Here is a 26,463-nt window from a genome sequence, read left to right on the forward strand (position 1 = left end):
CCACTGGCTGTGAAAGCTTGTAAAAGTTAAGTCCTTTTGTTTGTATGTTCCCCTGCAGCTGCTTGGTGAGTAGATTTTTTTTTTAATCTGTCCATTTACACTAAAGTAATTTTGGGTGGACTATAATAGTGTTGCAGAGGATGCAAAGATCACAGAATAATAAAAATAGTGTTTTAATGGTACCAAATTCATGTTCCTTTTAAATTAAGTGGATTATGAAACAATGTGTCTACCACATGTAAGTGCAGTAGGGAAGTTTTAAGGGATGAATTGTGGTCTGGGTGGTGGAACAGGGTGGAGAGTAGAAGTGTGAGGCAAGTAGATTGCTGTATTGTGGTCATGCACTTCTCTCATTCATGTGTGTGCAAACCGAAGAATGAGAAAGCAATTCCACACACTCTCCACCTCACTACATCACAAGAAGCAACTATAGGGTGTTTCACAAAGTTGTGTGACCCTTCCACAGTTCGTCATATGAATCACTGGCGATGCTGTCTGCACATACACCAGGAGGGGGTGGAAAGGGTGGGATGGGGTTGGTGGTGGGGTGTGTTTATTTTCTACAAAGAACATTAACACTGTGTGAAATGCACAGATAAGTTACTAATACTACTAACCCAAGCAACACACATGGACACATTCTATGTAAATCTCTGCACACTATTCTACTTGCTATAGTGGACATTAATACTTAGTTATCCAGTATGGCAATCAAAGCATTCTTCTGGGAAAGGGAACTTCTTCCACCACGAATGCTGTTCACTTTTCAGTTTGCAGGCAGACTTTACCTCCTTTCCAGTTCTCTTAAGTGAGTAGGCAAAATAACTTCACTGAGCTTGTGTCTTCTTCTTCTTCTTCTTCTTCTTCTTCTTCACAGTACAGCCCTTCATAGGTTTTGGCCTCCTCAAACAATCTTCCTCGAGACACACCTGTTCTCTGCTTTTCTCTTCTATCTTCGAACCTCCATCTTGGCAAGGTTGGCCAACATATTGTCCAGCCATCTAGCTCTTCTTTGGTTCTTCCTTCTGATGGAATACAATCTTTCATTATTCCTTTGGACATCCTTTCATTTGTCATCCTCTTTGAATGTCGTAACCTGTGTATCCTTTGAGATTTAACGAAGTACGTTATATCTTTCGCTTGTATAAATTGTTGTGTGTCACGGTGTACCCACTGCCTCTTATATGCACCCATAATTTTTTTGCAGGATTAACCTTTCAGATGCTCTTAGGTTCAGTCATCATTATTATCTACATTTCTGACACATAGAGTAGGTGACCACTGGATGTACAAGGGAATAGTACACTCTTAACATAATTGATCTTGTAATTAGAAAATTCTTGAATACTTGTAAGTTTGCATAATAGGCTTTGTTTCCTGCTAGTATACTTTCTTTAATACGTGCCTCATACTGTTATCGCTGGCTAAGAGGACACCTAAATAATGGAAGCAGCTGACAACTTTGAAAGATTTATTACAGGCCTGAAGGTCTTGTGGTGTTCTTCTCGCCTTAGAATTCGACAGGAACATCTTGTTTTCAGTTACCGTAAGTCCAATTTTTGCTCTTCCTGCTTCCATTATTTCAGACAATTCTTTAATAGTGTTTGTGTCTTGCCACAGTTGCAGTTCCTCTGCATATGCATATAATCTGTATTTCGTCATTATTGTTCCTCTCTTGTCTATTTTTTGTTTCAGGCTATGCAGTGCTAAGCTATACAGGACTGCAGAGAGACCATCATCCTGTTTTGCTCTATCTGTAAAGTCGAAGGTCTTCGTCATTTGTTGTTTGCTTTTACTTATGCCCATTTCTTTTAGTGCATTATACAATGCTGGCCTGCTAACACACTGAAAAGCTGTTTAAAACCAACAAACAGGAAGTGGAGATCTAAGTCATATTCATAAAATTTCTCCATTATTTTTCTAATAACAAACAACTAGTCAGAATTCTCTCTACTTGGCCAGAAACCATGTTGGTATTCTTCAAAGGTATTTTTAGTGCTCTTCTTTAGCCTTTATTCAGCACCACTGAAAATATCTTGTAGGCTGTATTGAATAAAGTTATGCCTCTATAATTTTCACAAGCTAACTTTTATCCTTTCTTATGTACAGGGTGTATTATTCCGGTTTTCCAACCCTCTGGCATGCTTTCATTTTCCCAATTATTATTTATTAATCTGTGAATTTCACATAGTAGAGGATGACTAAATTTTGTAAGTTCTGATACTACCCTATCTTCGACAGGTGCATTGTAATTTTTTAGTTTATGTCTCACTGACTCCACCTCTTCCAATGTTGGTCTTTCAGCTTCTTGCCTTTCATTACCTTGTCTGAGTTGGTTTTGAGCATAACTTCAAAGTATTCTGGCCATCTCTGCAATATTTTCTGCTCATTTCAGATTAGCTTACCATTTCTATTTTTACATGCATTTTGCATTGATTGGAAAATTTTTTTTCTCGTCATTTCTGTCACATGATAGAATTTTCTTCTTTCATTCTGCTCCTTTAGTTCTTCCACCTCTTGAAATTTTGCATTCAGCCATTCCTTTTTCTTTTTATTATATCTCCTATTAGCATCGGACCTTTATTCCTGATACACCTCCACATTTCTTCATGTCTCTCTCTGTAGTATCCTCCGTCTTGCTGCATTCGTTTCTTTCCTTTCTTCTTATCCCAGTTGTCTCTTCTGCTACCTCTTTCACCGCTTCGTGGATCCTATTCCATCTGTCTTGATTTCCCAGTGTTTCCTTACTCTCTATCAGGAATCTTTGTTGTTTATTTTTTTTTTAAATTTAATTTTATTTATTTATTTATTATTTTTTTTTTTTGTGTCCCCTTATAATTTCAGGATCATTCAGTTTTGCTGTATTTCATTTTGTTTTTTGTTCCCATTCTGGTTTTATGTATTACTGCTAACTTCTTTCTCAGTATGGCTTTTACACCATAAGAGTCTGAATCACAGTTTGGACCCCTGCTGCTCCATATATCTGTGACTGATGTCGCATATCGTGCTTTTACTAAACATGGTCTATTTCGTTAATTATGCCACACTTTCTTCATGTAAGGTCTTCATAAAACTGTTCTTTCGTTCTTTCTTCCGCTTCCCGTGTTGGTGCATATGTTGTTGATATTGTTATATTCCTGAATTTCCACTTTTATTCTCAGTCTTTCATTTGTAGGTTCCAATTCCAAAAACCTTTCCCTAATATTGTTTGTTGTTATAAATCCTGTTCCAGATTTCCCTGTTCATCTGTCTGGTCCACTGTGAAGCAGAGAATACAGAGGCATATATATCTGTCCTTGCCCTTGATATCTCACTTCTTGTAAAGCCACAGTATTGTGCTGAAACTTCACGATCTCTTCAACTATTTCTTTTGTGCTTTGAGCTTTCAGCATTGCTCATATGTTCAAAGTTGTTATTGCTAAATCTTTTGTCATTTTTCTGTGGCGAATTCGCGTTCTGTATGTCCCATCCATTATCCGAGGATCTTATTGTGGTTCCGTAATATGACATTTTTTACAGTGTCGGGTTACTGGTCCCGCGCCCAATCCCCACCCAGTAGGACATTTTTTTTTTTTAAAGGTTTATTCCCCCATACCTTTAGAGACCTCCCTGCACAATTTTATGGGATGCACTGTGTCTGGCTCTTCTGTGAAGACTACTCTGGCCTTAGTGACCATGCCGTTAGCTGTGCTAGTGCCCTTGACTTCGTCAGAGCACACACATCCTCCCATCCGGCACTGAAGATGCCTTCGATAAGGTGATGTCCCGTGGGAGGGGTGAGTACTTACTTGCTGTTGTTGATTGGTGGGTCTTTAGATAAAATATGTTCCTCTAAAAAATGATTGTGAAATGTTTAATTTGTTAGTGTGATGTCGGTGACCTATGTAGTGTTGGTGGGACAGTGGTTGGATTGGTAAATGTGGTGCTTTGCTGCTGTCTGTTGTTGACAGTTGTGAAACCGTATTGAAGTCATTTGGTGGTGAATTACTGAATTACCAGAAAATTACTGCTCTGCTCTCACTATTAATTGTGGTACTTACCACCATAGTGCTTAGAGCCATTTTGAACAACTTAGATTTGGTACACACATTTAATATTGTTAACCCACTTATTTTAACAAGAAACATTAATTTTGTATCATTAACACTATTTTTATTAATCAGTATTTTTTTCTGTTTCCCTACAGTGCTGACTGTTAGTCTTAGAAGAGAATGAATAGCACCCCTTTTTGTAGGAAATTGGGTGTAGTTTAATTTTGTACTAGGGAATATTTTTGCTAGAAGCTGCAGTTTCTGAGCTGTTCAAGAAAAACGTAAAAAAGTGCTCTTTAAACATCCCTTCCAGCCCCATGCCCACGCTACACTTTTTAGAATTTTTTCCTCAAACTTTCCTTTGTTGCCAGGACTTAAGACTGGTGTGAGGCATATTGTTCAATTGTTTTTAATTTTAATCAGTAAACTCCAATTTATCCCAAGCAAAGGTGCAGGGATGGACAAAACACCAAAAACATAATGTATTACCCTGCCTAATATGGTGTAGGGAAACCATTGGCTTTCTATACAGCTTCCAGTCATCTGGGAGTGGATAAATATAGCTCCTGCTTGATTTTTCAAGGATATTTTTTGCCATTCACCCTGAAAAATATTGGCAAATTCAGGTAGCATTGATGGAGTTGGACAATGATCATGCACCCTGCTCTCCAAAGTAGACCACAAAGGCTAAATAATAGAGATTTGATGATTGGGATGGCCAGGGGAGATATAACAATTCATCCTCTTGCTCACAAAACTAGTCCTGAGTGATTAAAGTTGTGTAAATGGGGTTCTGTCTTCTTAAAACACAGTCTCACCTTGGGGGAGCAAACATTGTCCGGTATGATGGACCTGATCAGCCAAAATGGTTGCATATTCCTTGGCTGTAGTGTGACCTTGAAGAGTGCCCAAGGGCCCCATATGTACTGTGATACGTCTACCCAGATCATAACTGAACCCGTACCATATTTCACTCTTGGGATGTAAGCTCGACCAGAAGTTGAAACAGTGTGCAACAAGACTCGTACAACCAAATGACTTCCCTCCATGGTCCCATAATCCAAATTTTATGGCTTCGTCACCACATTTTCCAGTTACTATCATTTGCATCAGTGGTAAGTGATGTGTTGGCAGAAGAGCCAACACTGTGTTGCTAGAGGAGGCCGAAATGCACGCGTTTAAGCTCACACAAACTGGCGTGAGGTCTGGAACAGGACAATGTAATTAATATAGCCAATAAGGTACGTTGCTGCTGGAATACTTAACTTTAATCCATAATTGGTGTACATCGCTCTTGATGATACATAATTACAATCTCAATATAAACTGGTAATGGCGCGTTGCTAGGTTGTAGCAAATGACGTAGCTGAAGGCTATGCTAACTATCGTCTCGGCAAATGAGAGCGTATTTGTCAGTGTAGCATCGCTAGCAAAGTCTACTGTACAACTGGGGCGAGTGCTAGGACATCTCTCTAGCCCTGCTGTGTGGCGGCGCTCGGTCTGCAATCACTGACAGTGGCGACACGCGGGTCCGACGTATACTACCGGACCGTGGCCGATTTAAAGACTACCACCTAGCAAGTGTGGTGTCTGGTGGTGACACCACAAAGTGAGTTTGGAATTGCATCTCACCCTCTAATTCACCATGACTAATTTGCAGATGATGTGCCACTTTGTCAGTAGTTAATCATCTGTCTAAGAGAATCATTTCCCGTGAATGCTCAATGGTTTCTTCATTTGTGGTGGTAAATGGTCGTCCGGTTCCTTCATCGTGCATAACACTTGTGCGACCATTTCGGAATTTTTCAATGCATTTGTAGACACTCCGTTGTGGGAAAACACTGTTCCCGTACTGTACCGAAAGTCTTCGATGTATTTCAGCCCCTGATATGCTTTCCGAGCACAAAAAACGGATCACTGAACATTGCTCTTCTTAGGTGCAAATAGACAGCAGAGCAGCCATGATGAACAGCTCGGCAGCGATAACGAAACTAACTTAGCAGCTTGAAAATTGCAAAGGTATAACAACAAATAAACAAAGCATGCATCATCAAAGTAAAATGACAGTACTACTGAAATAAACAAAAATGCAACTAAATTGCAGATAATAATTGACTTACCCTCATATCTTGCAGGGCACACTAGCATCTGCGTTTACGTTAAATCATGCATTTATTTGGTGTTTCCACATTTCTCTCCAACTCCTGTATCATTTCTCTTACATTCCCAACATTTTCATTGTTGCCCATTTGGATGTCATTCTTTCTTCTCCTCCTCCCCCCCGTCCCCTCCCTCCTCCTCCTCCCCCCGTCCCCTCCCTCCTCCTCCTCCCCCCCGTCCCCTCCCTCCTCCTCCTCCCCCCCGTCCCCTCCCTCCTCCTCCTCCCCCCCGTCCCCTCCCTCCTCCTCCTCCCCCCCGTCCCCTCCCTCCTCCTCCTCCCCCCCGTCCCCTCCCTCCTCCTCCTCCCCCCCGTCCCCTCCCTCCTCCTCCTCCCCCCCGTCCCCTCCCTCCTCCTCCTCCCCCCCGTCCCCTCCCTCCTCCTCCTCCCCCCCGTCCCCTCCCTCCTCCTCCTCCCCCCCGTCCCCTCCCTCCTCCTCCTCCCCCCCGTCCCCTCCCTCCTCCTCCTCCCCCCCGTCCCCTCCCTCCTCCTCCTCCCCCCCGTCCCCTCCCTCCTCCTCCTCCCCCTGTCCCCTCCCTCCTCCTCCTCCTCCCCCTGTCCCCTCCCTCCTCCTCCTCCTCCTCCTCCTCCTCCTCCTCCTCCTCCTCCTCTTCCTCCTCCCCCTGTCCCCTCCCTCCTCCTCCTCCTCCTCCTCCTCCTCCTCCTCCTCTTCCTCCTCCCCCTGTCCCCTCCCTCCCTCCTCCTCCTCCTCCTCCCCCCCTCCTCCCCCCTCCTCCCCCTGTCCCCCCCTCCCTCCTCCTCCTCCTCCTCCCCCCTCCTCCCCCCTCCTCCCCCTGTCCCCCCCTCCCTCCTCCTCCTCCTCCTCCTCCCCCCTCCTCCCCCCTCCTCCCCCTCCTCCTCCTCCTCCTCCTCCTCCCCCCTGTCCCCTCCCTCCTCCTCCTCCTCCTCCTCCCCCCTGTCCCCTCCCTCCTCCTCCTCCTCCTCCTCCCCCCTGTCCCCTCCCTCCTCCTCCTCCTCCTCCTCCCCCCTGTCCCCTCCCTCCTCCTCCTCCTCCTCCCCCCTGTCCCCTCCCTCCTCCTCCTCCTCCTCCTCCCCCTCCTCCCCCTCCTCCCCCTCCTCCCCCCTGTCCCCTCCCTCCTCCTCCTCCTCCTCCTCCTCCTCCTCCTCCTCCTCCTCCTCCTCCTTCTCCTCCTCCTCCCCCTGTCCCCTCCCTCCTCCTCCTCCTCCTCCTCCTCCTCCTCCTCCTCCCCCTGTCCCCTCCCTCCCTCCTCCTCCTCCTCCTCCTCCTCCTCCTCCCCCCTGTCCCCTCCCTCCTCCTCCTCCTCCTCCTCCTCCTCCTCCTCCTCCTCCTCCTCCCCCCTGTCCCCTCCCTCCCTCCTCCTCCTCCTCCTCCTCCTCCTCCTCCTCCTCCTCCTCTTCCTCCTCCCCCTGTCCCCTCCCTCCCTCCTCCTCCTCTTCCTCCCCCCTCCTCCCCCTCCTCCTCCTCCTTCACTCACTCACTCACTCACTCACTCACTGCGACAAAAAACGTCTTTGCTTTAATGACTTCCATCCCAACTCGTGTATCATATCTGCCACACTCTCTCCCCTATTACGTGATAATACAAAACGAGCTGCCCTTTTTTGCACCCTTTCGATGTCCTCTGTCAATCCCACCTGGTAAGGATCCCACACCACGCAGCAATATTCTAACAGAGGACGAATGAGTGAAGTGTAAGCTGTCTCTTTAGTGGACTTGTTGCATCTTCTAAGTGTCCTGCCAATGAAACGCAACCTTTGGCTCGCCTTCCCCACAATGTTATCTATGTGGTCTTTCCAACTGAAGTTGTTGGTAATTTTAACACCCAGGTACTTAGTTGAATTGACAGCCTTGAGAATTGTACTATTTATCGAGTAATCGAATTCAAACGGATTTCTTTTGGAACTCATGTGGATCACCTCACACCTTTCATTATTTAGCGTCAACTGCCACCTGCCACACCATACAGCAATCTTTTCTAAATCGCTTTGCAACTGATACTGGTTTTCGGATGACCTTACTAGACGGTAAATTACAGCATCATCTGCGAACAACCTAAGAGAACTGCTCAGATTGTCACTCAGGTCATTTATATAGATCAGGAACAGCAGAGGTCCCAGGACGCTTCCCTGGGGAACACCTGATATCACTTCAGATTTGCTCAATGATTTGCCGTCTATTACTACAAACTGAGACGATACCCCATAGGCCCGCAGCTTGATTAGAAGTCGCTTGTGAGGAACGGTGTCAAAAGCTTTCTGGAAATCTAGAAATACGGAATCAACTTGAGATCCCCTGTTGATTGCGGCCATTTCTTCGTGCGAATAAAGAGCTAGCTGCGTTGCACAGGAATGATGTTTTCTGAAACCACGCTGATTACGTATCAATAGATCGTTCCCTTCGAGGTGATTCATAATGTTGGAATACAGTATATGCTCCAAAAACCTACTGCAAACTGTCGTTAGTGATATAGGTCTGTAGTTTGATGGATTACTCCTGCTACCCTTCTCAAACACTGGTGAGAGGTGCGCTATTTTCCAATCTGTAGGTACAGACCTATCGGTGAGCGAGCGGTTGTATGTGATTGCTAAGTAGGGAGCTATTGTGTCAGCGTAATCTGAAAGGAACCTAATCGGTATACAATCTGGACCTGAAGACTTGCCCGTATCAAGCGATTTGAGTTGCTTCGCAACCCCTAAGGTATCTACTTCCAAGAAACTCATGCTAGCAGCTGTTCGTGTTTCAAATTCTGGAATATTCCATTTGTCTTCCCTGGTGAAGGAATTTCAGAAAACTGTGTTCAATAACTCCGCTTTAACGGCACAGTCGTCGGTAACAGTCCCATCGGCACTGTGCAGCGAAGGTATTGCTGCGTCTTGCCTCTTGTGTACTTTAGATACGACCAGAATTTCTTTGGATTTTCTACCAAATTTCGAGACAATGTTTCGTTGTGGAACCTATTAAAGGCATCTCGCATTGAAGTCCGTGCCAATTTTCGTGTGTCTGTAAATTTTAGCCAATCTTCGGGATTTTGTGTTCTTCTGAACTTCGCATGCTTTTTCCGTTGCCTCTGCAACAGCGTTCGGACCTGTTTTGTGTACCATGGGGGATCAGTTCCATCTCTTACCAATTTATGAGTTATGAATCTCTCAATTGCTGTTGCTACTATAGCTTTGTATTTGAGCCACATCTCATCTCCATTTGCATAGTCAGTTTGGAAGGAATGGAGATTCTCTTAGGAAGGCTTCTAGTGACACTTTATCCCCTTTTTTAAATAAATTTATTTTGCGTTTGTTTCTGGTGGATTTGGAAGAAACAGTATTGAGCCTAGCTACAACGACCTTGTGATCACTAATCCCTGTATCAGTCATGATGCTCTCTATTAGCTCTGGATTGTTTGTAGCTAAGAGGTCAAGTGTGTTTTCGCAACCATTTACAATTCGCGTGGGTTCGTGGACTAACTGCTCGAAATAATTTTCGGAGAAAGCATTTAGGACAATCTCGGAAGATGTTTCCTGCCTACCACCGGTTTTGAACAAGAATTTTTGTCAACATATCGAGGGAAGGTTGAAGTCCCCACCAACTATAACCGTATGAGTGGGGTATTTATTTGTTACGAGACTCAAATTTTCTCTGAGCTGTTCAGCAACTATATCATCGGAGTCCGGGGGTTGGTAGAAGGAGGCATTTATTAACTTGGTCCAGCTGTTAAGTATAACCTCCACCCATACCAATTCACACGGAGTATCTACTTCGACTTCACTACAAGATAAACCACTACTGACAGACACAAACACTCCACCGCCAATTCTGCCTAATCTATCTTTCCTGAACACTGTCTGAGACTTCGTAAAAATTTCTGCAGAACTTATTTCAGGCTTTAGCCAGCTTTCTGTACCTATAACGATTTCAGCTTCTGTGCTTTCTATTAGCACTTGAAGCTCAGGGACTTTCCCAGCACAACTACAACAATTTACAACTACAATTCCGACTTTTCCTTGATCCAAGCATGTCCTGTATTAGCCATGCACCCTTTGAGATTGCAGCCCACCCTGTACTTTCCCCGAGGCCTTCTAACCTAAAAAACCGCCCAGTCCACTCCACACAGCCTCCACTACCCATGTAGCCACCAGCTGAGTGTAGTGAACTCCTGACCTATTCAGTGGAACCCGAAACCCCACCAACCTATGGCGCAAGTCAAGGAATCTGCAGCCAACACGGTCGCAAAACAGTCTGAGCCTCTTATTCAGACCCTCCACCCGGCTCTGCACCAAAGGTCCGCAGTCGGTTCTGTCAACGATGCTGCAGATGGTGAGCTCTGCCTTCATCTCGTAATCAAGACCGGCAGCCTTCGCCAAATCAGATAGCCGCTGGAATCCAGAGAGAATTTCCTCAGATCCAATGCGACACACGTCATTAGTGCCGACATGTGCCACCACCTGCAGCTGGCTGCACCCTGTGCTCTTCATGGCATCCGGAAGGACCCTTTCCACGTCAGGAATGACTCCACCCGGAATGCATATGGAGTGCACACTGGATTTCTTCCCCTCTTTAGCCGTCATATCCCTAAGGGGCCACATTATGCGCCTAACATTGGAGCTCCCAACTACCAATAAGCCCACCCTCTGCGATTGCCTGGACCTTGAAGGCTGGGAATCATCCTCTGAAACATGGCAGGCAGCTGCATCTGGCTCAGCTAGAGACAGTACCTGAAACCTGTTTGTCAGACGCACCGTGGAGGCTTTCTGCTCAGCCTCCGGGGACGTCTTTCACTGCCTGCCATGCCTTGGAACGACGTCCCAATCAACAACAGGCAAGGGCTCAGCCCCACTGTGGGCAGCAACCGGGGCAACCACAGCGGCAGACCGATCTGGGGACAGGCGGGACGAGGTCGACATCCCCGTGATACCAAATTCTGGCTCCCCACACTGGTGCCCATTGGCAACAGCCTCAAGCTGCGCGACCGAAGTCAGCGCCGCCTGCAGCTGTGAGCGAAGGGATGCCAACTCAGCCCTCATCCGAACACAGCAATCACAGTCCCTGTCCATTCTAATCGATGTTGAACAACAGTTACTGAAACACGAGTCCGTGCCTAGATAACGCAAGGGAAACACGCAAAGAATGTATGAACTAACCTGTACAAATGCCTAACGACTGCGCTACAATCTGCCTGAATTTATGATTACAGTAACTAAAACTCGAAATTACACCTCCTATACGAAACTCACACGCAATTTAAGTAAGAATCTACGAAGTAAACACAGAAAAGAAGCTATATACGTATCTTTCTGTGCTGTCGATGTGCACCAACTGGGAGCTCAGGCCACACTGGTCTCTGAGAGCCTACTAGACAGACAAGTGCCACTGATGTACCAAAACAAAAAAAGTGCCTAATGACTGCCCCACAATCTGCCTGAATTTACGATTACAGTAACTAAAACTCGAAATTACACCTCCTATACGGAACTCGCATGCAATTTTTGTAAGAATCTACGAAGTAAACACAGAAAAGAAGCTATATACGTATCTTTCTGCGCTGTCGATGTGCACCAACTGGGAGCTCGGGCCACAACATAACTGCATACATTTATTAACAGGAACAAGAAGCTGCTTAGCTTTAAGCAAGTTGTTGTGGTACAAGCTCTTCCGTAATAGTCCATGTTAGCCTCACTACTGGTGAAGTGAAAGTCCTGCTATGTACACTACTCTGGTCACTATGTATTGACTGACTCTAAGCTAGAGACTGAGACTGACTGACTGGGCCTTCCGGTCTGTGCAGCGATCTAAATACTGGCAGTCGCGAGCGTGTTAGCAGTGCGTTGCTTGCGAGTATGTCTTTGGCCTCTCGCCTGATAAGCATGCTTGATTCAGCGCCTATTATCGATCTTCTTGCAGCCTCTTTGTTGACCAGCACGCTGGCAATAGCTTACACCAGCACAGCCATTTTTCAAAGTTCACTTTCATCAACATTCTAGACTAATGCAATTGAACGTACCACAACACAGAAAAATTGAGAATACTGCTATTGTGGATTCCACATCGACACTGTACATTCAAACTTTTTTCTTCTAATAGTTTGTTTCACTGATTATTTCATCTTTTGCCACAATTATGATAATTTCACCTCCTGTGCCATTGTACAACTGGTGATTGTTATGAACATGTGAAGTAAATGTTGTCTTCAAATGAATCTTTGTTGTAATATCAAAATTCACAATATCACATGTAACTACATTGTTAACTAATTGTCACTAATGAGGCAAACTGACAGGTGAGAAAGTTCTACACATTTGTAGATAATAGCAGGGGGCGAACTGCATCGTAACTCATCCAGTTAATAGCATCTTGAGTCCCAAATAACAGCAAAGAAATGGTGCTGGATTTCACAAGCTGATAATCATCAGAAATATTGAAAATGAAATATTAACAAACAAAACAAAAGAATGTTCCAAAGAAACTTCCATTTGAACTGTACAGTTGCATGACAATGAAAACCTGATGTACCTAACTTACAGGGCCATTCAAACTTTGTGTCAGAATTATACAGCTGGTACAGGATCCCAAACCTGTTGGTCAGAAAACACACACAGACACTCACCCACCCATCTACACCATAACCGACACACTCTTCTTTGTAAATTTATTATGTTACACAATTTAAACAAACATCTCCCTCATATGCATTGCTCATTTAAGACTTTAAAACGCCTGAAATATAAATTTCTGTTGGAAAATTTTTACTTTTAACATTTGCTACCGTATGTGTAATTTTGATACTGTGTGTGGGAGCTTGAAACACTATTACTAATGTAATGGGTTGTTAAATAGAGCTTAACAGTGGTTTCTACTGTAAGTAGTTGTTACAATGACATTTTGGATTTAAAGATAAAGTTGCATTTATTTTATTATTGTGGGTATTGGAGCTTGATGTAAACATTGTGTTTACAGTGAAAAGAAACAAAAGGAGAAGATTGCCGAAGCCCATGAACAGTGGCTTCGAGAACGGGAGGAAAAGAAGTTGGATATGGAAAGGAACTGGAAACCAGGTATGTTATTGCTCAAATATTTGTTGCAACATCAAGTGATGTAATCAGTTGTATTGCAGGTAGTGCTGCTTCCCCTTTTTGTCTACTTTATGTGAACTGCTTTGTAGATGTAGATTAAAACATGTGAACCATAGGTTGTAAACATTAATTTTGCAAATTATGAAATTGCAAGAGAGTACGTAGGGGACTAACTAGCAGATACTGTGCTGTTCTTTTCCTTCATGTTTGTAACAGATTCCTCAAATGGTTCAAATGGCTCTTAAGAACTATGGGACTTAACACCTGACGTCATCAGTCCCCTAGACCTAGAACTACTTAAACCTAACTAACCTAAGAACATCACACACATCCATGCCCAAAGCAGGATTCAAACCTGCGACTGTAGCAGCAGTGCGGTTCCAGATAGAAGTGCCTAGAACTGCTGAGGCACAGCGCCTGACAATGGATTCCTGTACCTTTCTTGTGCCAGCTTAAAGTTGTATGTGCTTCTAAATGCTCATGTTTTGTATGATTTAAAGTTTCCAATCAGTATGAATTTTATTTTCTGTGTTTTCTTGTGGACAATGAATACAAAAATTCATCTACTTAAATTTTGATGTCACTTTCTTACATTTAAATCGCAGAATTGTTATTGTGAATCGACTGTTTGATGTGGCAGACACAAAATATTGCTGTGCAGCACATTTACAATTTTTTTAACAGTTCCTTGTTGGTGCTTTTGCTGTTTTGGTTGGTGCTTTTGCTGTTTTGGTCTGTTTTGTGTGTCTTCATTACTTCAGGTTTTCATGTATGCCTCTCCTGAGATTTTTTTCTTTTGGTGTAATCTTCTTCTTCTTCTTCTTCTTCTTCTTCTTCCCCCCCCCCCCCCCCCCCCCCACCTCCCACCTCCCCCTGGTCTCTAATAGCTGTTGCTCACATATGAAAATTTGTTATGGATATTTTTATGGTATTTCTGACCATATGTGCTTCATTTCTGTAATGTCGGCAACTGTTCACAAAACTAAAAGTGCTTTCCAAACTTCAGTAAATATTGTGATTTTGCACTGTGTGTGTCAGGGTACTCTTCCCTCATGTAGGAATACTGTTGCAAGAAGAAAACAACTTCCGAATTTCATAAGAACTTTAAAACAATAGTACCTAAATCCTTATATTTCATTTTAAAGAATACACTCTATAATTAATTAAGAACTGTCCTCTGTGACTTTGGTCCTACTCTTTTGACAGCATTGTCCATGACCTTGGAAGGCCCTACGGTACTCGCTGGCCGCCGTGTCATCCACAGCACACAGGCGTCACTGGATGCGGGTATGGAGGAGCATGTGGTCAGCACACTGCTCACCCACAAGGGGCTTGCAACTCTGGTGAATTTGTGCTTGGCTACCATGGGGCCCCAGCATTTGCAGCATTTTTTCCCTTCTGTGCTGCACGTCTGTCCTCTTGCTATTCTTTTTCCCCTCCCTTGGGGAACATGTCTAGGGTATTATTGGGAATGTTCTACGTTCTGTCGCTGACATGCAAACAGTCTCACCTTTGTTTTTCGCTCCCTTGTCCTTTCTTTGTTTCCCTTCTCCTCTCGTTCCCCTGCTTTGGCGTTTGAGGATGCTCTTTTTTTTCATCTTCCTCCCTGTGCACTCCTCGCTGGCCCACGTGTCTGACGCGTAATAGGTGACTGGGTAATGCGTAATTCCCAGCCCCGGATCGACAGGTAAGGTTTGCATGTACCCCCTGGTACAGGCCAGGCCAAGGGAGGGGTGATTGCCTGAGCTGTAACCTTCCCAAACTGCCGATTGGTCCCTCTGTCAGGTGTTGGGGAGGTGTGACTCGAGGTGTGATCAATCACCTAAGGCGAGTGTCTCCTTGTGAAGGGGGCCTGACAATCATGTGGATTTCCTCACAGTGAGTCAATCATCTTCCCACTCAATGTCTACAAAACATAAACATATATGCAATGAGGCTAATGATTCAAAGACCATTCCTGCTGCACCACAGTTCCTCGTGGTCTCATGTACTGAAGATAATCAGTCCTTCGCCACAGTAAAACTGTTTATTATTCAGAAAGGTGTAGATGCAATTGCTGTCCCTGTGAAATTTATGGAATTGCACTTTGCTTTTGGACACCAGTTCTGATTCTCAAGCACTACAGCTGCTTGCTGCCTTGCTTCTCCACGGTTACCCTGTTCGTGTCGAGGCCCATAGAATTTTGAATTCTTCCCATGGTGTAATTTCCACCAGGCTGCTTGACGGTCTAACAGAGGCCGAAGTACAATTTTACCTCTCTGATTAGGGTGTCATTGCTGCCCATCATGTAATGAAAAAGGTAGATTCCACCTTATTGGTGCCCACCCGCACTCTTTATCATTTTTGATAGAGTGGTGCTTCCATCCAAGCTCAAAACAGGCTATGAAATTATTACCGTCCGGCCATACATACCGAACCCGTTGCGCTGCTACCAGTATTATCGTTTCAACTACACTAGAACGTCTTGTCGACACCCAGCCAAATGCGTCACCTGTGGTAGGGATGCGTATGAGGGGAATTGTTCACCTCTTTCTCCCCACTGTATCAACTGCAATGGTGGCCATGCTGGCGCCTCTTGGGATTGTCCAGTGTATGTTGATGAGCAGGCTGTTAAAGAGATCCGGGTAAAGGAAAAGGTGCCTTATCCAGTCGCTCGCAAGTTACTGGCTAGTCGCATACCCTGCCTTCTCCCGTCTGGTACCTATAGTTTTGTTCTTGTTACCCCTTGCTCCATGAAGGACATGGCAACTTATTAGACATGCAAGGACATGGCAACTTAGACATACAACCTCCAGTTCTGCTCTGAGGTTGTGAAATTGCCCAGTGTCGAAGTAGCATCACCATCCCTCCATCCAACTGTGCAACAAGCTGTAAAACTCTCACCTCAAGGGGCAAAGCCACCAGCTACACAACCGGAAGGCCAGAAAGGACAGAAGGAGTACTTCCGTGAAGACTTCCTCCATCCCTCCAGCCAAACAACACCCGAGTCTTCATCTAAACGGAAAGGCTCAAAGAAGTCCACCAAAGGCAAATGGTCTTCTCCTTCGCCACCCCAAAGATCCTCTTCGATGGTGTCAACAACTTCAGCCCGGCCAGCCTCCGTGTTGCCCACGCTCACCAACAACCGTTTTTCGGCGTTGGACTCCACAGACTGACCGCACAAGCAAGCTGATGCTTCCGAGGACACCATGGAGTAGGATCCTCCTGCTTCTGTGCCCTGTAGTAGCACCTCTTCTCCAGCTGTCACTCGGCAGCTGCCGAGGTGACACCCCTATGTCTCTTCCTCATCATGACTCTCCTCCAGTGGAACATTGGCGGTCTTCGATCCCACAAAGAGGATTTACGGCTGCTTTTAGTGTTGCAGCATCCCCTAGTACTCTGCCTTCAGTAAACGAAATTGCACTCTCACGACCTCTTTGAGCTTTCACATATCTTACTGATTCTTTTTGACCTTCCCTCTCATAGGGGTGTCAGTCTGCTCATATGTGATGACTTTCATAGTCACCCCATCTCTCTGACTACCCATCTTCAAGCTGTTGCAGTTTGCCTTTTCCTTCCCCCATCTGAGTTTTTCCCCCTGTATCATATATGTCCCTCCGTCGTCCGCTGTCACCAGGACAGACTTCCTTCAACTTATTAGGCAGCTACCTCCCCCATTTTTGTTACTCGGCGACCTTAATGCACATTATCCCCTTTGGGGTATTCCCAGGACCTGTCAGAGACATGCCCTCTTCTCTGACCACCTTAACCAACTTAACCTCTTCTGCCTTAACACTGGAGCACCCACTTTCCTTTCCAACTCCTCGCACACCTATTCCCATTTGGACCTCTCCTTGTGCACTGTCCAGCTTGCCTCTCATCTTGAGTGGTCCATTCTTTCTGACACCTTCTCGAGCGACCATTTCCCGTGTGCTATCCGTTTGCTGACTCCTACCCCATCCACGTGCACGCCTGAATGGCAGCTTCCTAAGACTGACTGGCTGCTGTATTCCTCTTTGGCGATGTTCGGAGAACTAGAATTCCCCAGTTGTGATGACCAGGTAGAATATCTCTCAAACATTATCCTTACTGCTCCAGAACAGGTAGAATATCTCTCAAACGTTATCCTTACTGCTGCAGAACGTTCCACCCTCTGCACTTTCTCTCTACCATGTCGTGTCCCAGTCCCTTGGTGGACTGAGGCATGCAGCGATGCAATTCGCACACGAAGATGTGTTCTCCCTGTGCTGGCAAACTGCATTCATTATAAACAGATGCATGGAAAGTGTCGTTGCGTTCTTCGGGATAGCAAAAGAGCTAACTGGATTTAACTCCCAAGTCCTTTTAACAGTTCCACACCTTCCTCTCGTGTGTGCCAACCTCAGACAGCTCTCTGGAACCAAGATCCAGTCCCCAATTTCTAGCCTGACAGTTGCTGAGAATGTCATCTTGGACCCTATTGCTATCTCCAACACCTTGGGCCTCCATTTTGCAGAAGTTTCGAGCTCTTCCCACTATCACCATGCCTTCCACCATTTTAAATGAGCAGAGTGGTACCCTTCTCTTCTCCGAATTGTAAGTGCTACAATGCCGCCTTTACTATGAGGGAGCTAGATCATGCTCTCAGTTCATCCGGATCCTCTGCCCCAGCCGCCAGACGCCATCCACATTCAAATGTTGCAGCACCTTTCTCATGTGGGCAACCACTTCCTGCTTAACATGTACAGCTGCATCTGGGCAGAGGGCACATTTCCTGGATGCTAGTGTGAAACCAGCATCATACCCATACCTAAGCCTGGTAAGAGCAAAAACCTTCCTTCTAGCTACCATCCCATCTCTCTTACCAGCAGCTTTTACAAGGTGATGGATTGTATGATTCATACCCGGCTGGTATGGTGGCTCGAGTCTCGCCATTTAATAACAAATGCACAGTGTGGATTTAGAGCACTGTGTTCTGCAGTTGTGACCATCTCGTTACTTTGTCCACCCATGCCATGAATGGTTTTCTGCAGAAATCCCAGACTGTCATGTTTTTTGATTTGGAGAAGGCATACGACACCTGCTGGAGAACAGGTATCCTCTGTATTCTGTACACATGGTGCTTCCATGGGCACGTGCTCTGTTTTCTTCGGGCATTTTTACAAGACTGAGTTTTCAAGATACATGTGGGTTCTGCCTTGTCGGACACTGTAGTGGTATCCGACGCCAAATGCAATGTATTGACACCAAATATAGCGGGTGGATGCCAGAAGGTGCCGTATTGAAACTCGGCGAGAACTTTCCAAATGATTTATTTGTCTCCACTACAAAGCTCTGTACACCTCGATCCGCGTCACAAGGCCCCGCATTGCTGAGGTAGCACCCCAGCGGCCTGTGCACGCAACGCTGTGTCAAGCCGGCCTTGTACACCAACTGCAGAGTTCCGATTATGTCAGGATTGCTGCGCCAGGAGCCGACTCAGTGGCCACTGCCATTGTTGTCTCCGCACTGCTCCACCGGGAGCCATAGGCCGGCCCCGCTGCTGCTTCTTCCTTGCTAGCATAGCTAGGGACCCGGCGGCAACGACCACCCGCGATACGGCATCCGAATCTGCGGCCCTTGCCATGGAAGTCTCCGGCATGTGTCGGAAGCCAAGACGATTACCCATGGTAGCGAGCCAAAGAGTGGCCCGCCCTGGCTGGCTGCGGACCCTACGTCGGCCTCAGAGGGTCGAACCAACGACTCGCTGTGGACTGGGATGGTGTCGCCCCATCTGTTGCTGCGAGTAGCCCAGTGGAGTGACACACCCTGCCGTCCAGGAGAGCTGCCACACTTGAATGAATCTCGTTAGAAAACAACACCAGTTTTTGCTCGGCTGCGTGTCTCTGTTCCGCTAATGCACCACTTTGCGTCATGTATGCCTCAAACCCTGGTTGTGCCAGTGGGCCCCTTCTGCCTATAGCTTGCGCCATGCGAACTGCTGCATTTACTCTTTTCAGCGGTTCAACGGCCCCATGGCTTCCATTCCACTTTGCAACCGCTGGTCAGCGTAACTTACTGCAATCCGGACCACCCCTGGCTGTACCTTGTGCTCAGAATATAGCTCAAAACTAACTTTCCCTATCCTAAACGGTGGTGCCACTGCATTATTCCCCTCTTCGGAAAGACACGGTCCCCGGCTCGTCCTTTAACTAACTCTTAAACTTGTTAACTTGTTTGGATTGATACTTGTGATATACTTACTTACTATTAGAAAACTTAAATGTGGTCTAGTGCCCTCTTGAAACCATGACATAAAACAAAACGTAAAAATTCCTTACTGGATGACCACTGCTCCGTCAACCCCTTACCTACTTGTCTCACGCCCTCAGTAGTCAATCCACTGGGACTTGGACCAACCTTGGTTCCCTCTGGGAATTGACTCTCCGCCTGATCAGAAAGAAAACAACACATAACAAAGTTAAGGCTGCAATGACACTTGGTACAGAGGTGCTCAAAATGATCGTTATTTTCCGTTGCATTTCCCTATACTGCGCGACATGTTGAAAAAGCTGTATGGCTGATATGCGCCCCTCTTGCTCTTTAATGAACTGGTTTGCGGATCTCAACAGACCCGGCTCCAGAGTTTGATTTAACAAGGTCAGATTCTGCCTTGGCAAAAACTGTAAAGTGGTTTCTGGCCAGTACAGCTGTGGCTGTGTAACATTAAATTATGTGACTCCTGAAATTGACGCTGGCAGATGGAAGGTTTGTCCTATTATGTTACACTTAGTTCCATTGATGAAAATTCCGCTTCCTTCGAGCTCTACATGTTTTGCTTCCATAAACACTTCTTGCTCAAAACAATTTGCTACTACCAAATTCTCATAGCTGGAGAAGATCCAATGCATCCTGACTCGTTGCAAGTTCCATTTTGATTCCACGATGTCCCTTCGACAGTCTATTCCTTTCCCCCTAACTAAAAATTACTTCCCTGTGCACGTGTCCTATGTTTGTAGGTTCACAGATTTTCCTCCAACATTCACTATTTTTGGTCCAAACTCAACACCGATTCTGTGACTACTTTCATCCTTAAATTTACATTATATGAACTGAACTGGTGCAATAAACACGACTTTCCTGACCCAACACTGTCGATAACTAAAAATTTAAACAAGAAATCGTACGACTCTGACACCGTTCAACACACATTTATTACGGCTTTGCCAAAAAATTTACTCTGACGCATTTCTCTCTCCAGAACTGTGTTTGATCTCTCCTCCAACAACACTCGACATACGTCAGACTTCCCTTTTCAGTGACCTGAGGACAGGGATCACCATCACCCTTCCTCTCACTTCAAAATGACTGCTGCTGCAGCAGGCTCACAAGGCCTGTTTTCAACACACACAAAATACAATGCCCAATTACTGTACGCCAACCCAATGATGCATAACAAGAAAACAAAAAAAACTACGAATACTCCACTAACTTCTGGATCACAAAGCATAGGGTACTTCACGCTGTACTCTAATTTCCTGGTTTTCTCTGTGCGTAGCACCTCTCTTCACTCTCTTTTTTTTCCTCTTTCCTTCCCGTGACAAGCCTGGAATTACATCCGGGCAACTCTTAAATGACCGTAACCGCTCATGTGTGCTATCATGGTTCTAGTTGGCAGCTGAAGCTTAACATTAACGGGGGATGTGGTTTCAACAACTTGGTATGGCCCTTGATACCTCGTGAGGAACTTCTTCGTTTTCCCTTTTTGCATATAGGGGCTGGACAGCATTACCCATTGCCCCACTTTATACTGCGGTAAACTGACCAATTGACGTACAGATTCACCAGTCCTTCCTTTCTGTAGCTTCACTAAATCAAATGGTGATGGCATTTTTCGCCCGTACACTGCCTCATATGGAGACAAACCGGTATTTGTATGGACTTTTGCATTATATGCCCATACAATATGCTTCAAATACTCGTCCCACTGACGGTGATGAGAATCTACATAAAAACTCAGCATCTTCCTAATTGTCCTATGTACCTGTTCTGTCCTGTTGGCCTGTGGATGCAACATGCTCATTCTCCAGATTCTTTACATTCACTAATTTACACAGTTCCTTCATTAAATCAGACATGAAGTTGGTCCCTTGGTCAGTAATTATTGTCTCCAAACTTCAAAATCCATCGTAGAAAAGTACTAACACCGTCCTAAGTGATCCAAAGTCTCAGTATGTTTGGAATGGGGTAGGCGTCTGTTACTGTCTTATTATTGAGGTATTGGTAGTCAGAACAGAACCTGTATTTCTTAGTTCCATCCGCAGATTTTTTAGGCACAGCGACAATGCCTTGTTCCCCAGCAACTATTCCGCAAGCTGCTGATCAATGAAATTCTCCACAATCGGCTGCAAATACCTCGGTATTCTGTATGGTTTACGATAAACAGGTGCTTCATTCTCTGTCAGTATCCTATGTAGAACTAATGGAGTTGCTGGCAACGGCCATTGTGGAAGAAACAAATCCTTAAATTCCCACAATAATTCTTCCATATGCTCTCTTTGTCCTCCTTTCAAATGCTTAATTTTGTCACGCAATGCAGTTTTATTGGCAGTTAGTGGTTGATTACTTTGCCTACCTCTTGAACACCAGTCTTCATCATCTGGCACATCAAAATTTGCTACTAAAACTCATTTCCTCAAATTCGCGTCTACAGTGCTAAAATTATCCATGTTCACGGGAACTTTCCACCCGTTGTTTCCCTCCTGTACACATACAATACTAAGTTTCACAAATTAACCCAGTGAGCCCAAATCTTCATTATCATCTAATGGTTCAGTAACACATACTGTACCCACAGGTAGATTCGACTCCACACTTACCCAAAGTGACTTCCCAGTGCCACTAGGCACACACTCATGTGAATTGAGCCTTAATGCTAATGTACGCGTTTCAATTGGTTTGTTCCTTATGTTGAACGCCCCTCGTGACAGCTCTGCATTGACAACAGTTTCCCCTAACAGAAATAACATTCCACCAAGTTCCACAGTTTGTTGTCCAAGGTCAATTTTGGCATGATGGTGTTGTAAGAAATCTACTCCTAGGGTCATGTCGTAGCCCTCACTTACCCATGGTACTACCTCCATGCACGCATTAAATCGGACTTTCTCTATGCGAAAGTCAACTGTCACTGATCCCAAAGGTGTGACCTCCTTATCCCCCACTCCACGCAACCTATAACGTGGTGGGTCTAACTTCCTTTGTCCCATTATACTCTTAGTAGCCACTGACACTTGCACTCCTGTGTCCAACAAAATCTTAAACTTTTTTAGTTCCTGCGGATACTACCACTGAACATTCCACCTCTGCATACGTATTCATAGCATTGAAATTAAACAGGAGCTCCCTTAGGTGGCTCTTGGGCTCCCTCTGCCGTTTAACGCTTGTACGCCTCCCCTATCTCCACTTCTCCATCCTCCACGCTTCTGATTTCCACCCCTTCCTCTATTCCTTGGTGACTGGGTATGATTTTATACTTGCTGCAAATACTGTTTGCCTCTCATGTGCCCCTGTTGCCACGTCTATTTCCTCACATTGAATTGCCAGCTGAATGGCCGAATACAAATCTTTCAGATTCCTTTTCTCGCACTTTCAGTGACATATGCGCCGGTAACCCTATCAAAAATACATCAAGTGCCTTTGCTCGGACTCCTGCAACAGAACACGATTCACTTCATCGCTCTGACCCAACTCATAAGTATACTCATTAATTTCCCTTATCCTGTCCGCAAATTTTTCTATCATCTCCCCCTGTCTCTTTGTCATTGTACTTAACCTCTCCCTAAAGTACTGAGTGCTGTTCTGTTTCTTATACCTTTGTAAAATCCCTTCCTTCAACTGCTTAAACTGGCCTGCCATCCTTAAGGCCTCAGAACAAACACCTTACATATATGTTTTCGCTTCACCTGTTAATCTAATTTTGACTATATGTAACAACTGCTGATCAGAGCAACCATTCATCACCGCTGAAATTTCCAAGTTCTCCACAAACACACACACATCCTCAGATGCCTTGCTAGAAAACGGAATAATTAAACTCGCGGCAGCTGGATCAATCTTCTGCACCCTAGGCTGCACCCTAGGCAACAACGACTGATCAGATGCGGTTTCGCGCCCACTTCTAGACGTTAATTCATTTCTCAACTGCGTATTGTCCGCTATCAATTGTGCTACCTTTTCCATCAAAATCCGCACCGCTTCTGGTTCCGACACACCTCGCGTCCTGGACTCTGCCATTATGTTGCTTTTGTTCCCAGTTAATAGTTTCGTTTCATAATTAAGTACAAGAATAATCTGACTTCCTACAGCTCTGTATTGTCATATTCAGTATCATCATAAACCAATACAAAAGTAATTAAATTCCACGAAAAAATAATAAATCTGTCTGCCTCAGATCCCCTAACACTTAGTCTGACAGCAAAATATACTATGCCCACGCAAACATCTAAAAATGTGGCTTGCCAGGAGCCATACTCAAGAAAACAAAAAGAAAGAAAACGTCCAACACTCAAAAAGAACAATTTTGTCAGCACTCACCACATCTTGTGACTGCACTGCACTTAGTGGGCTTGAACGTCATACTGGACAGATGACGTCAGCTATTCTGACTTGTCTGACAATTATGATAAACCCAATAAACAGCAGAAGAGAAACTGGGTGTTCAAAATTGACATTTCATTTTATGTATAACGGGTTGTGGAATGGGTGGAATTCTGAAGTTAGAAAAAAGTAGAACAGTTTCTCCACCATCAACACTACTGTAAGCTACCGTATTTACTTGAATCTAAGCCGCACTCGAATTTAAGACGCACCTGAAAAATGAGACTCGAAATCAAGGGGGGGGGGGGGGAAAAAGAATTCCTGAATCTAAGCCGCATGTGAAATTTGAGACTCGAAATTCAAGGGGAGAGAAAAGTTTTAGGCCGCACCTCCAAATCGAAACAAAGTTGGTCCATTGTAATATGAGACAAATTAGGTCGAATGAATGACGATACATCTACATTAGGTTCGTGTCGTAAGCTTAGCAGTTAAGCTTTACTAGGTAGCCATTGCTATGCGTCACGCGCTTCGTCCATGCTTATACGGGTACCTTTCATTTTTCACGTGCTTCATCTGGTTTGAATTGATTGCTTATTTTGCTTTGATCTGGTAAGTGCCGTTCTCTTTGTTATTGGTGTTTACGTCACTCTAAGCTGAAAATGCATTACTGTACTGTGTCGTGAATTGTTTGTTGCATGCTGATAATGAGTGTTTACGGACTGTCCCCGCTCGTGGCATGGCTTGTTTTTGTGCGCGCTACCGCCACTTACAATAAAAAAAGAGAGGAATCGTTTCATTAGCAAAACAATGGCAAGAGACTGCTATTTGTTGTTACTTACACTGCTGCTTTCTTTGATAATGATCAACAAGAACCAAGTAATAGACTGCTTTTGATAGAAGACGTTCTGAACGAGAGTTTAGCGAAAAATTTTCTCCGTTTGAAAATCTTTGCAGACGCCTCTTTAGTACATTACATTTTGCACAGAAATTAGTCATCTTAGATTTAAAAATCTAGTCAATTGCCGTGCTTCATTTCTGACTGTATCACTATTAGGCATAAGAATAATACGAATATAAACATGACATGCTATGTATATTCTTCCGCGTTTGCTGATGTCTCACCCTAGTTTCGTAGTTTATTAGGCAGACAGGATTTAAATGAGATAGCAGCAAACATGAAAGAATACACGGCAAAATGTTTATATTCGTATTATTCTTATGGCGAAGAGAATACTGTATGTAATTCACAATTCATAAAAGTTCCTATTAGCAACCATCTCTTCTTACAGGCAGTAAAAAATTCAGAACGTAGGGTTGGCCATATTGACAAACATCCCAAACAGTCTTGCCAGTCAGATTTTCATAGTACATTGAAATGCTGCGACATTCGAAGATGAACAATACGGAATTTGTATTTACTTCGTTGGATAATGTATAAAATGCAGTGGTCCAGTGGTCGAAACTTGGGCCGGAGAAGAAGGCTCGTCTTGCACGTTCTTCTTCTTCTTCTTCTTCTTCTTCTTCTTCTTTTTTTTTTTTTGACGTGGTGGTTTTGGCGCTAGTATTTATCTTTGTGCCTGCAAAGCATACCTATGCAGCGCTACATATATTCGATGGCAGAAGTTAGTTGTGGCGGCACCTACCAACATTTTTCAGAACTTACGCTTACTTTGCACTCGATTCTAAGCTGCAGGCGGTTTTTTGTATTACAAAATCCGGAAAAAAAGTGCGGCTGAGATTCGAGTAAATACGATACCCTCAAGCTGGACTGAATTGAAACTTCCTGACAGATTAATACTACGTGTTGGACTGGGACTTGAACTTGAGACCTTTGTCTTTTGCGGGCAAGTGCTCTACCGACTGAGCTATCCAAGCACAAATCACACTCTGTCCTCACAGCTCCAATCCTGCCAGTATCTCGTCTCTTACCTTGCAGACTTAGCAGAAGTTGTCCTGCGAACCTTGCAGCACTAGCACTCCTGGAGGAAATGATACTGCAGAGACATGGCTTAACCACAGCCTGGGGGATGTTTCCAAAATGAAATTTTCATTCTGCAGCAGTGTGTGTGTGCAGATGTATATTCATATGAATGCACATTCTGCTGCAGAGTTATAATTTAATTCTGGACTGAATTGGTTGGAGCGTTCTCCTTACAGTGTTGTTTCTCGCTTGAAGGACTTACTGAAAGGTAGGCTATTTTCTGGCAGTAGGTTCTAGAGGTTTGAGATGGCATTTGTATGCAGTGGGAGGTATTTTATCAGCTGCAAAACTGTGGTCATTCTGTTTGAAACATTGCAGCCAATTATTTTCTCTACAAATTAACTCACAATGCTAATTAAAGTAAAACTAGCTTCAGTTGCCTTAAAGAAATGATTGAAACAGATTCTGTACATATTGGTATAGAAATAAACTGTGTAGCTCTTGTGGTCTCACATTGATTATTAAACCCGATATGACATGTCTCATTGTTTTGAAACGTATTATCAGATATGTGTGTTTCTGTGGTGTCTACCTGAACAATATTACTTTGTTGTTTTGTTTGGGCAGAAACATAGAAAGTCAGCAATGAACTTGAATTTTAGAATAAATACATGTTGCTCATAAGTTGTATAAGATACTGACATCATTGTTGAACTAGTGTGTATAGTTTGTTTTCAGATACATTTATTTCATATTGTCTGTTTGGAGAGAGTCGG

General features: G+C 44.5%; 1 protein-coding gene across 3 annotated transcripts in view; it reads left to right on the plus strand.

The window, feature by feature from the left end:
* Nucleotides 1-26,463, plus strand: part of LOC124605611 (bromodomain-containing protein 8) — a 277,718-nt gene that overhangs the window by 59,729 nt on the left and 191,526 nt on the right. For all 3 annotated transcript variants that reach the window (XM_047137415.1, XM_047137416.1, XM_047137418.1), the window contains exon 5: nucleotides 13,118-13,215. In XM_047137415.1, the coding sequence (XP_046993371.1) occupies nucleotides 13,118-13,215 (98 nt within the window). The remainder of the gene's footprint in view (nucleotides 1-13,117; nucleotides 13,216-26,463) is intronic.

The sequence above is a fragment of the Schistocerca americana genome, chromosome 3, assembly GCF_021461395.2.
Source record: "Schistocerca americana isolate TAMUIC-IGC-003095 chromosome 3, iqSchAmer2.1, whole genome shotgun sequence".
In the NCBI taxonomy this organism is placed as follows: Eukaryota; Metazoa; Arthropoda; class Insecta; order Orthoptera; family Acrididae; genus Schistocerca; species Schistocerca americana.